Source organism: Nylanderia fulva, unplaced genomic scaffold (assembly GCF_048542155.1).
Source record: "Nylanderia fulva isolate GAGA-0341 unplaced genomic scaffold, ASM4854215v1 Scaffold30, whole genome shotgun sequence".
NCBI classification, from domain to species: domain Eukaryota; kingdom Metazoa; phylum Arthropoda; class Insecta; order Hymenoptera; family Formicidae; genus Nylanderia; species Nylanderia fulva.
Window position 1 is genome coordinate 1179648 of NW_028190369.1, and position 13339 is coordinate 1192986.

Consider the following 13339-nt stretch of genomic DNA (forward strand, 5'->3'; position numbering starts at 1 on the left):
AATCATTTGAAAGTATTTAAAATATGCACACTAATCACTCAATTCAGGGTGCTATTGTTAAAGTACCATGCACATTATACTAAAATTGTCTATTGTAGTTAGAAGTAATTAATTTTCAGAAAAGTACACGCATATGTTTTAAATATTTACAAGTAAATATCACTATTATTATATGTATAAATTTTTGTTATCAAGAGAACCACCGATATATGTATTTTAACTAAAGCAGAAAATACAGATAAGTCAGAGCAATATAATACACAAACACTAATTTATTTTTATTTAGAGTTTAGCTTATCGATATTCTGTCATTGTAAAAAAAATCATAAACATTTTCTTATCTAATTTATTTTTCAATATATGTATCTTTGAAAAAATACGTCTAAATATCTTATGGAATATTCTACATTCTAATGTTTACTTAGGCTTTCCTTAACTGCAAGCCGAGATATGCAAAGGATTATCAGAGTTTGTATGTTAGTCAGAAATCCATCAGAGAGTGATTACGTTTTCCTCTTTACTCCGAAAATAACGCGTATGTATATATCTCTCTTTAAGGAAATTAAAGTTTTCTTCTCTAGATTCGTGTTGCTCGGTGATTCTCTTTCGAACGGAAATTTTTCCTGTAAATACTGGAAAGATACAACCTAATGAAATTAATAAATACTTATTTCAACTGTCTAATAAATCGTTTATTTGAAACCAAATAAATATTTTCCACGTCAAATCAACATTATTAGTTTCAAATAAATGATTCATTTGGCATTATTGAAATAAATACTTATTCGAGTTCAATAATATTTTTTTCCAGTGCATCATTTATAATAGTGTCAACTTTCGTCTACTATTCTTTCATATTTTCAGCCCTCACTTCGCATCTTGCTTCTTACGCCGGTACACAAACATATCGCGCAATCACGCTCATTCTGAGGCCCCATATGTCGATCTATACTCGCGAGGGCATCGCTTCGAGGGCAAAGATGGCCTGCGGAAGATCAACGAGGCGCGTTGCTGCGCAGACAAGCACGACGGCTGAGGCAACGGCCGAACGAAAATGTATGACACTTCTTCTTGCGTATATTTTTTCGTGTCGGTATGTTAAACGAGAGGCGTCGAGCGAAAGCAGCGATCGCGCGCGATACAGAGTGATAGCGAGGCAAGCCGAGCCGAGAAGAGAGGAATGCATCGTCTTCTATTCGGTCAGTACAGGCAATTAGAGCCAATAGCACCTCCTCCTTCTCTTTCTGTCTCTCTCTCTTTCCCTTTTCTCTCTCTTCGATTCGTCTCGTCTTTAATCACGCTGCTCTCGAGGTGTTGAATTTCTTGGTACGATGTTAATCTTCCCCTTTCTGTTAACGATGCCCGTCATCGTCGAGAGACGTCTTGATGAATAACACCGACTGATTGCTCGGTCGACTAAACGCGCGATTTAAGCGGGATGCGATCGATAACGCTCTACCGAGAGAATCGTATGTATAAATTTCCTCGTGAGACATATATCAGATGTATTTCAACAGAGTTTAGAGAGAAGGAGAGATATTAATGATAGAGAAATGATTCCCTAAGCTAAAATATTATTTAGCTCCGGTCTTAATTTGAAGCTAATTAAATTTACTACATCGCGGTATGCAATTGAATCTGAGCATTTCTTGCGCAGCACATTATAGACTTCCAAGTATTATTCTGATGTTTTGGGAAGGGAGAAAGAAAAGGAATATATAATACATCGTTTTTTCTCATTATATATGTATATAAATTAAAAAATAATTAAAATTAATGCTAACATCACTATGCAACAAAATTATTAAGCAGAGATTGCAACCCTGCTCTTCGCATGATTTGTGATGTTGATTAACAATATCAGCAACAATTATTGATTAATAATAAATAATTGTTAATATATTATTTAGAGGAATCAATATTTTTCCTATACATATATTCTCTCTCCTCCTCCTTTCCAATTTCTTTTTTTATGTATTGAAATGTATACAGGAAGAGAATTTTCTCTGAAAATCATGATAATCGTGAGAGAAAAAATGTTAATATATACATAATAAAATTAATCAAACGTATTTGATATCGTCTCGTGATAGAATATTAATATTTTTATTGCGATAAATATAAAATTCTTCCAATACCATGATTTTCAGGGTATACGTTCTAAGAGAAAATTCTCTCTCTGTATTAGCATACTTTTTCTCGTATGCATCTTCTACCTTGGGATATTCGCGAACGATACAGCACTGATCCTCCTGATCTTCGGCACGTCGTGGTCCAGACGCGATGCGGAGATCACCGAATGCGCTCGAAGCTCACCGAGCTTGGTAGGAGAAGTAGGTGCGGCATAAAGTGGGGAAACATCTCCCTCTTCGTCGGCACACAGTGTCATGCGGCAGAGGGAAATTTCCCCCGGTCGGTGCCGCGGTGGCCACTCTGTGTCCCTTTTTGTTGCCGCCCATTAGGCGCCACCGCAGCGTGATTCGCAACTGTGTTTCTTTATCTTCGCCGTGTAGAATCGAGGCTCCGAGAGACTATATACGAACGATTGTACGCATTTCACCGCGTACTTCTTTTCCTTTCTCTAGCCCGTTCTAACCCGGGTCTCGATCTCTCTTCGTTACTTCCTCGCTCACTCCATCATTGTCTGTTTTCTTGCTGTTAATCTCTGATTCCGAAGCACCGTATATTTTCTTGTTTTTTATTTTTTCCATTTTTTTTCTCTTTTATTTTTTTCACGGAATATGTGAGACAATGACCTCGTGAATCAGTTGCAGGTATGACAATTTTCCTTGTTTCAACATGGAGATGAATCGTCCCGCCACACGCAGAGATTAAAATGTATATACTTCATAGTTTAAAGTCCTTCAAGTTTCAAGCACATTCCGTCGCAGATGCGTACTTTGTGCTTATGTGTATACAGAATATCGTGTTATTGTCTCCGATAACGCGCGTTGTCTTTGTGTCGGTTTCGCCTTTCCATCTCGTTCCAGGTTTCTTCTTTCTTCATCTTGGTTGATATCTCATCGTAACACATGTCGCGTGCGCGTGGGAGTCACCGACGACAAAGAAAGATCAATGATTCATGGAACTTAAATTTAAAGATTCGTGACGCCAAAAGTTTCTTTGGATTTGGAAAGGTACATCTGTCCGAAACTGTTATCTCAATATGCTCAATATTGTGTAAAATAGACACAAGACACTTATTTTTCTTTTTTATAAAAAATAGCTTAACCCGTTCACTCCGTGAGATACGTGACTATTTTGGGGTATGTATATATACCTATATCATATGCCTCATGGTTCAATTTATGACATTAATTACTGGAGAAAGAAAAGGGAGCGAGAAGACGAAGAGGATGACTCCGAAATTATTTTGTATAAAGTTTGATTTCAGATCTCTCCTTTCTTTTTCTCTCTCTCGATCAAAAAATGTTCACGATAAATCTGGGACATCTTTTATATGTATATATTAGGATTTTGTTGAGAGAGTCTGGACAATGGATTATAAACCAAATTCATACAAACAATGAAGCAGATGCTTTTTAGCTGGCTCATGTTTATCGTTCATTTTTACCTGTTCATTGTAGAGTTGTTATTAGAAAAAGGTATCCATTTTTCTTTTAAGGCTATTCTTCGAATGGTTATTCGACGAATATTCGTGCCCTGAGCTGACTTTTATCCTCGTTTTTCGAAGACCGATTCAAATTTCATCATACTTTGTGACCTTTAGTCTCCCTCGGTTCCGGTCATCTATGCAGACTATACGTGCACCTAAAATGTGACACTTAATATAATTTGTTCGTATAGGTAAACATGTGTGAAATAAAACGCGGCAGGTCAATATAGAAAATCCTCCTGGCAGGATCCAAGAAAGTAAAACCAAAAGCAATGGACAAAAACCTGAGATCTTGACAACTGGGCACCATGTGTGCACCACATTGCGCCTTCCTCTCCAATTCTTCTTCTCTTTCTCTCCTTGCATCATCATCATCATATCCTCTTCTTCTTTTCTGTTTCTCGCAGTTTCTTTCTTCGACAATGTTTTTATAGTCTTTCTATGGCGTTTTTATCTCACGTGTGAGCGACAGCAGCACACGATTGTTTATTATGCACTATATTTTATTATCACACTAGTCAAATATTATCTATGAAATACATATACACACGATAAAAGTAAAATTTTTCAATTTATGGTCTGCTTTCCTCTAACTCTTTTCTTGGGATATTGAATTATAGATGCAGCACAATATTATATCTTACTAAATATTATTTTTAAATAAAAAAATATGTTAAAAACAATATTGGAGTATATAAGCAAAATTAAATTCTTTATTCTTTAAGATTCATAATAAATTTGATTAAGCGAAATTGAAAATCGTATCGCCAATTGTTTTAAAATTTAATTACAAATATTAAACGCGTATACATATTTTTACGCACATTAAAATGAAGAATAAAGCTGCATTTTTAACTTCTGTCAAAATAATTTTTTTAAAAATTGAAATATTTTTTCATTTTGCATACTTCTTGTAACTATAATATTTTATTTGAAAAGATTGAAGAATACCAGAAAATTGAAGTTTCTGTTTTTCATAAATAATATTTAATTCATACCAAACAATAAATATAAATCTTCTCAAGCTCCGATCAATAAAACTGTACATCTGAAATCGTTATTATTCACTGTTATAATTTTATCACGTGACTAATCGCGCAACGGAGGAACACGTGGATCGGTCACATAGGTTTCCTGCATTCTCTTATCTGTGCCAAAGGTTTAGATTACGCGCCATACATTACTCATTTTATATGGCTAAGCGTGTGGCTATGAAAATAAGCGGTATAGTCAAAGCCAATATCTCGCACTACTTATATGACAACACACGAAAGACAAATAGAAATCCGAACGCCGTGCATCCGCACGCACTCTCGGTCGTAACAAATATTTGCCTTTTGACTCCGAGACACAGAAAAAAGAAAGGAGTACAATATATTTAATACTTACAACCTGGGCCGTCTGCGGCCATAACTTATTGCTAAATTTATCTGGCAAATAAACGAGAAATATCTGTAAGACACTATCATAGATAGTACTCTTCCTTAATATATGTACATATATTATATATTAATGTTTATTATATATTGTATGTATATTACATATCACATAGGATGCGTCACATAATCCGAAATATTTTCTAGAATGATTATTTCTTTAAAACAGAAATGATATTTCTTATTATATATGATTCTATACGGACGCAAAATATGGTAAGATTTTTTGTATATACTATAAAATATAAATTCAACACATATATAATTCATTCTTTGGAAACATAATTAATTTGGGAAATGTGTTTAAGATGTTTAATTTGAAAAAATATAATATATCTTAAAAGCTTTTTACTGATTCTTAATGTTAATAAAATTGAAGAGAGATGTATCACCTTTGTCTTATTAAGAATTATTCTTCTACAAATTTATGATTTGGTAATGATTTAATATGGATTATTACTTATTAATATTGAAAATTAAAAGATTTTATTAAACTGTATTCAATTCAAGATGAACAAAATAACTTTCACATTAATGTAACTAATCATATATTAATATAATATATGTTAAAACAGATAGAGAGAACAGAGAGATTATCGATGAAAATATATAATAGCCAGTCATTCCACCAATTTTTATCGAAATGTGAGAATAATTTTAATTTTATTTAAAATTATAAAGTTTTTTCCTCGAGTTATATATACTATGGTTTTTCCCGTTTCCGTTTCTTTTTTCCTTCGTTATTCTTGCGCGATGACGTTTTCTCCTATACAAAAGAGATAAACTCGACGATGCGAGATATCACGGTCACATATGATTTTTTTACTGTCAAAGGTAACGTTTCGAGAACTATTTCTAAGCTTGCTTATCTACTTTAAAAATGTCACGTGTGGTTTATTCCAATGTTGATTGGAACGAATGTGAAACTTGAAACTAGAGATATAACGATTATATATTTTTTCAGCAGAAAAATTTAAGTTTCAAGTCCGGACAAAAAAAGAAGAAGCTATTTATAAAATATTATCAAGAGATATATATGTGAAAGATGTAACGTTCTTATTTTTCTTTTAAGCGATAAGATTCTAATCTCTATTACTATTATTTTATTTTATAATTTGATATTTTACTTGGCCATCAATTTCAAATCTGCATAATAAGAGTTTTAATTAACACGAATATAATTTCGAGTGTAAATTCATTTTTATTCTCGCGAGATTCTAGATTTTTGAGGATTTTCTTGTACAGTTTTTATTAACCTCGTCGAATCGAGCATGGGTTTAATAATGCAGGTTCGTGTATAAAAAAAAAAAGGTGAACAGATTGAATATAATGTAATCGAGAGAGGGAAAGGGAGTATACGGAAGGTCAACCGGAGCAGTTTACCTATGGGTTCTATGCCTCATGTATCGCCATATGGGTGACAGCCTGGAGGCTTACGTTTCTAGTACCTAGGTACTCTCCGCATGTGAACTGCATTCGACAAGGTACCACGAATGAATACACTACGCACCCGTAGTAACCTTCCAATCTCATCCCCCACCTTCCTCACCCCCCGGGAAAACGATTCTGCAAAAACGAGATCGCGCATGTGAGTCATCGATACATCCGCCCCGTTCTATCTTTCCCACGATGCATTCTCCGTGGAAAGAAATGGTATCCTTTCTCGTATGTAAACTATAGGATTAACTTTGCGTCACTCGGGTAAAAAGGTTGCCTCACGCTGATGTGCTACGTATCAAAACGGGTATCTCTATGCATATGTAAGTGTAGTCATACATATCAGAAATGATGTTAGTCATCATAAGATAATTATGTATATGACTACTTTTTAAAATACTTATTATTTATTATAATGACGTGAGACGTAGAATTAATGAAATAGGGAAAAAGGGAAAATATTTTGCGAAATTAAAAGATCGACATACCACTCTGGAATTATGTAACGCCAATTACAAAGGACGCAACACAGTTTGAACTTAATTGAAAAGTGTCGCACGTACACACGGACTGATAGCCATAAATTTGTCGGGAGACGCGTACGAATTGTGGATATAGGGCGTGTTTTATCGCGAGCGACAGGCATCGCGGAATAGATCTTCCGTTAATACGTGACGAATCGCGGGCACGTGTATCGCGATAAATTTCGATTTCGTTGACACGTGACGTTTACAACGACTACAACGGCGGTGCATTATTTGAGAAACAATCGCGATAAATTTATTACAGCAAGTAACGCATATAAATAATAGTTGTTGAATTTTCTACGTTTTGTATTAAATTATATCAACTTCCTTATCGAAGATTAATATTTTTAATTTCATAAAGATTTGAAAAGCAAAAATTCAAGTTATACAGTTTTTCAACAGTACATTTTTTTTTTATTTTTATCTCATATTTTTTTATATAAAAATATTTAATTAATGTTGAAATACTATTAAAAAGAATTGCTATGTGATGATTTCAATTTACTTTCATGTTGCTAAATCATTGAATTGCACTTTAAAAAATTTAGTTGTGTTAGCATCAGTAATTACAAGATATTTTACAAAGATTTGCGTTCACTGCATGTATTATAATTATGATACTTCGAAAGATCGTTGCTTGCTGTGTTAACGAAATCTCTATAATTACATCGAATTAATTTAACGCAGTCTCTCTGAATCAGAACATTTTGTGATTTCTGCAATGCACGTTAAATTCTTCTGCCAATCAACATCGATGATTTATCGTGGCAGAGAGTACCTGTCAGTGAGCGAATTCGTTTGACATATTCCAGATAACGAGACGAACACTATCACGAAATTGTATTATTGTGCAAATGCCAAAATGTGACGCAATAAAAACGTGAATAAAGTTATATTTTTTAAATTTGTTTTAAATACAAAGTCACATTTAGCCTTCGTAATTTGCGAACGTATATTCTTGTTTCGAATATTCAATTTAGTAATTATTATCGATGCATGTGCTAATTTCTATGAAAACAATTATATTTTATTATTAAAAATATAAATAGTGCATCACATGATTATATATATTTTTTCTAAAAGAAATATTCCATAATTTTCAGGATAATTTTAATATCAGTAAATGTTAATTAAGTATATAATTTAAGTCTACGAAGTAGACATAAATATTTCTGTAAAAGACAATATGATTACTTTGTTTATAATTTTTCAAAAGTGTATCTGTCACATTTAGAATATCTGGAATTATTCCTTTAGCTAAATGGATTATATATATTTTTTTCTAAAAGAAATATTCCATAATTTTCAGGATAATTTTAATATCAGTAAATGTTAATTAGTATATAATTTAAGTGTACGAAGTAGACATAAATATTTCTGTAAAAGACAATATGATTACTGTGTTTATAATTTTTCAAAAATGTATCTGTCACATTTAGAATATCTGGAATTATTCCTTTAGCTAAATGGATTATATATATTTTTTTCTAAAAGAAATATTCCATAATTTTCAGGATAATTTTAATATCAGTAAATGTTAATTAAGTATATAATTTAAGTCTACGAAGTAGACATAAATATTTCTGTAAAAGACAATATGATTACTGTGTTTATAATTTTTCAAAAGTGTATCTGTCACATTTAGAATATCTGGAATTATTCCTTTAGCTAAATGGATTATATATATTTTTTTCTAAAAGAAATATTCCATAATTTTCAGGATAATTTTAATATCAGTAAATGTTAATTAGTATATAATTTAAGTGTACGAAGTAGACATAAATATTTCTGTAAAAGACAATATGATTACTGTGTTTATAATTTTTCAAAAATGTATCTCATATTTAGAATATCTGGAATTATTCCTTTAGCTAAATGGACGGTCTTTAACTCTAAAAATTCCACACATACAGATTACGTCGGCAGTATGAGAGATGGAATTTAAAGGGATTCAGCGGTTATGCATTCTGGGAAGGTGTGCACTGCGAAATGCAGCCGCGATGGATATTGGATGTGGATGATGGGGTAGCCGCGTTGTTCCGCGCTCAAGGGGGATGAGGGGGCGGCAGCTATGGGGTAGCAAAGCTAAGCCAGTAATGCAATAACTTGAATAGAGGGGCACGCAGGCGGAAAGAACATAACGTACCCCTCTGAGCATCCCTTTCGCCATCTCTCCCTCTCTCTCTCTCTCTCTCTCTTTATCTTCAGAGTACATGGGGTACATATGAATCTGCGCACGTATAACCACTGGCACGGTGCACGACGTGGCTCGAGGGTGGTTGTGGGGTTCTTCATCCCCCTGGACTAGGAAGGTACCCCACGTACAGTCGGTCACGTTAAAAGGCTTTTAGTACTCACTCGTTCGCCGTTATTGAATCTCGAGCTCGTTTGGGGCTGAGTAGTAACTGGAGGAATCGCATTCGTACATTCGCTGGATGCATCTTCATGTTATCGTCTGAAAAAGAAAGTCGCGCTATCAAATTTCTCATAAAAGATTTAATATTTTCATCAAGAGATCGATACTACATTCGTAAGTTCAATTTTAAATGTTTTATAAATAAGATATGCACATATATAATTTAATTTTGATATTACATAAATAAGTGAACATTGATAGATATATAATTTCCAAAGTCTATAATTTGAAAATCTGAATTTATAGATATATTACTTATAGATATTAGATCGACTTCATATTAGATATTTGACGATATAATATTACTTACAATAATTTAATCTCGCTTTCATGTTATAAAGTACGATAATTATCTTAAAATCTTTCTATATCATCTCATACTCAATATTTGATATATATCAAATATCTTCATAACTCTCACAAATTAAAATTCTGTTTTATTTTATTTAGTTTACGACTAATTATTGATTATAAAAAATTCAGCTTTATATTATCGATATAAAATCGATAAAAAATTATATGCATTATATCTGTAAAATAAAACTGTTTCTTATGAAATTAATGTTTCGGAAACGGGAAATAAACGGTAGGCGAAAATGATAAAAGTCATCTCGCACCCAATATGAGACTTCATCGCTCATCGTAATCGTCGGTATTACAAAGACTCCCTAATGAAACTTAGAATTAGTGACGCGATTGACTGTACCTGTACCGCAGGAGGGTGATCCCGAGAGTTAAACCCCGCGACTCAGAAATGAAGGGGGAGAAGGGGGAGGGAGAGACGGGAGATGGTCGATGCTCTTCCAGTCAAATACGGAAGAAAAAGACAGAACGAACGAGTGAATGAATGGCTACCAATCTGTTCCATCCCTTTGTTGGAGCGGCTCGTGCCGCGTGTGCAAATCTACCCCCGTTTCACCCCTCTGGCCCTTTTCTCCTGATCCCCTGGTCAACCCCTGCGAATCCTGCCATTGCGCACACGCCTCACACCTGAGCACAATGGGCGGCCGAATTCGTTTCTCCCCCGATTCTACCTCTTCGTGTTTAAATACTGACATGCCGAGTCTGTATATACGTCCGCACGTATATTTCGTGTCTTTATTTCTCGATTTTCTCTCGGTTTTCTGCTCTGCGAGAACATTGCGCGCGCGTCTCGATACATGTATATTGTGACAGTAAAGTCAAGTGAAAATAGAGAGAGAAAGAGAGAACGAATATTCACTGAAATATGTAAAATTATTCTAAAATTCTTAAGGATTATAATATTTGTTCATCGCCAAATAATATAATTTTGACCTCGATTGTATTGATTTCTGACCTTTTTATATGAACGGCTATTATAATTGAAACTCAAGATATTATACATAATTTTTAAAATAAAAATGAAATTTGGAACAATGTCTTTTATATTTCTCTAGATATCTCCTATTCTTTAATTATAAAATCTCTTTCCCATGAAAACTCTATGTATAGAAATAAAAATCAAAGAAATGTGCTTCATTATAAAAATCATTTTTTTAATAATTAAATATTAAATAATATTTTATCACTTTTTTAGTCAGAATTAAATAAATATTGTATTTCTTATTGTAGAAAGTCGTAATTTTCATGGATTCATGAAAATTATTAGTTTTTGACACAATGTAATTTATGTTGTGTTACAGAGCGATTCGAATGAAAGAGAATCAGAGGATGTTGCGGCCAACGAGGAAAATAAAACGGAGCTTATCGCTATCAACGTGTGCAGAAACGAGCAAAGGTGAAGGCATGTAAGTTGTAAATAAAAATTATACTGCGTATATCTATGGAATAGACATTCAATTGAAAGATGCACGATATTAATTCGTTCTATAAAAAAATAACTAACTGTTTTGCTTGATTTACATTTCTATATATATTGCTTGAAAATAATATGAAAAAGAAAAAAATAAAATGAGAGAGAAATTGGATAAAAAATAATATAAATTAATAAAAAACCCTATAAAAATTTAGTATCAAAGTATAACTAAAAATTTTTCTATTAACGTCTCTTTTAACTTTTTTTTAAACTCTAATAGATTAATCTTCTCAAGTTCTTGAGAAAAACAAATTAAACTATTATTACACGAAGAGAAAACTATTTTAATTATTCTCGATCGCATAAAATTTCAACTTGTTCTCTTTATTCATCTCTATATTTTTACATTTTTTTCTCTTCTCTCCTTTTATTTTTTTAAGTAAGAAAAATGTTTTACGTGTTATTCTTTCTCCCAACGCGGATTAATATCAATATATTCGCTTATCTCAACGCATATTTCAGACGGTCAAATATTTTAGTATGAAATACTACAGCGGCGTTTTTCGCCCATACATTCATCCACTATATTATAATAGTAGACTTATCGTCAATCTTAATTTTAGTAGCGCGTTCATACGATCTATGATTCATAAATTTCGATATATGTGGGTCCACGTGTACCTGATCAAAGACTATTTAGTTCAGTGTGCATCTTAACAGTTCGTAGGTGCGCACGAATGATGATCGTTAACGAACATGCGGGCACCGCGGTGGGAATTCCACTCAATTTAAGTGTAATTGTTTAATTGAGGATCCTCGCCGAGGCGCGCTCACCGCATAAATTGGTCGTTTACGGTTCCGTTTTCTCGTCGCACATTTTCGAGAGCTTTACAGCATAGCATGAAAATTACGATCGAAATTTCATATTATTTTTCTTACGCAATTTTTCACTTCTTCCTTATTTTTATAACAAGGAGCGCATTAATGATAGGTATATTAATTAATCAATTTTCTGACTTCTCTTAATTCGTATTATTGATATTTTATCTTTAACAGAAAAATATATAAGTATAAGAAAAATATTGTAAAAAAATAAAGAAGAGAACAATATTTTTAATTCTGATATGCATAATGAATATTATTTTAATTCCATTATTAAACTTATAAAGAGTTTAATTCTACTTCGTAATATATTGTACATAATGTACAGTATTCAAATATTTTATGCATGTTTAGTGTTCTGATGTATTATAAGAAATCTGAAATAATAAATGCATTTTTAATATCTGTAGCTTAAAATTCAGCTGCACGTTATTCGTGATAAATAAATTATTTTGACATAATTGATGAAGTAAAAAATTACGACATATCATCTTTAGTATGCTTCATCTATATATATATAGTATTATAACTAATATATAATTTTATAAAATGTCTCTCAGATATTATCTTTCCGTATTTGAATATTAATATCGCGCAGGAAGAGATACAAGGAAGAAGAGAAATTGCGATAAGACGGAAACGGCACGAGCGAAATTTCCGCGATCGTGGAAAAACGATATAATATATATTTCAGGAGGAGAGATCGTTACTAAAGAAGGATATAGCGAGACGGGGGTGAAAATCGTGCCACGTGGCCCGCGGGTACTCCAGGAAGAACAAGGGGAGAACTTGGACTAGCATTACCGGCCCCGGCTCTGGCGAACGTGAGTTACCTTTACTGCGTTTGCTATTCTCCATTGTGCATGACTACGATACGGGACCGTGTAGGGGAGGCTGCGAGAGAGATCGCATGAGTCATACCGAGGCGAGCTTCGTTCGCATTGGCGTAGCATTTAAGTCTTCTCGAAGGGTAAATCCTGCCTTTCGACATTTATTCGTTCACAATTTGCTCCCAGACAGCACCAAGCTCCAAAATTGGCACATAAGATATCATTAAGAAATCTTGAAGACAGCTTTAAGAAATTTTATGATATGATATCTAAAAGACATCTTAAAGATATCTTAAAGACATATCTTTTATGCGCCGATTTTTTTTTATTTGATCGTCCCATACATGCCTTTTTTACTATATTTTTGTTGTATTTATATATATTTTTCTCTATATTTTTATGCAAAATATTCAACTAA

The 13339-nt window shown here is 33.0% G+C and overlaps 1 protein-coding gene and 1 long non-coding RNA gene across 2 annotated transcripts; one reads left to right on the plus strand and one right to left on the minus strand.

The window, feature by feature from the left end:
• Nucleotides 1–409: 409 nt before the first annotated feature.
• On the minus strand, nt 410–2512 carry LOC146722530 (uncharacterized). Its single transcript, XR_014925109.1, has 2 exons — nt 2217–2512; nt 410–1455 (listed from the first exon to the last, which is right to left on the minus strand). It is a non-coding gene; the product is annotated as an uncharacterized LOC146722530 (long non-coding RNA).
• Nucleotides 443–13125, plus strand: LOC114930608 (uncharacterized). The gene is made up of 4 exons (XM_029302454.1): nt 443–535; nt 865–1199; nt 11097–11201; nt 12786–13125. The coding sequence occupies exons 1-3, from the start codon at nt 451–453 to the stop codon at nt 11193–11195; spliced, it is 519 nt and encodes a 172-aa protein (XP_029158287.1). The 5' UTR covers nt 443–450; the 3' UTR covers nt 11196–11201; nt 12786–13125.
• The last annotated feature ends 214 nt before the right edge of the window (nt 13126–13339 follow it).

Excerpts from the sequence above, each read along its gene's own strand:
- LOC114930608 (XM_029302454.1), top strand. The coding sequence starts at position 451 with ATGCAAAGGATTATCAGAGTTTGTATGTTAGTCAGAAATCCATCAGAG. Across the intron at positions 536-864 it reads CTTTACTCCGAAAATAACGC|CCCTCACTTCGCATCTTGCT; the intron begins GTATGTATATAT and ends TCATATTTTCAG. Across the intron at positions 1,200-11,096 it reads AATGCATCGTCTTCTATTCG|AGCGATTCGAATGAAAGAGA; the intron begins GTCAGTACAGGC and ends GTTGTGTTACAG.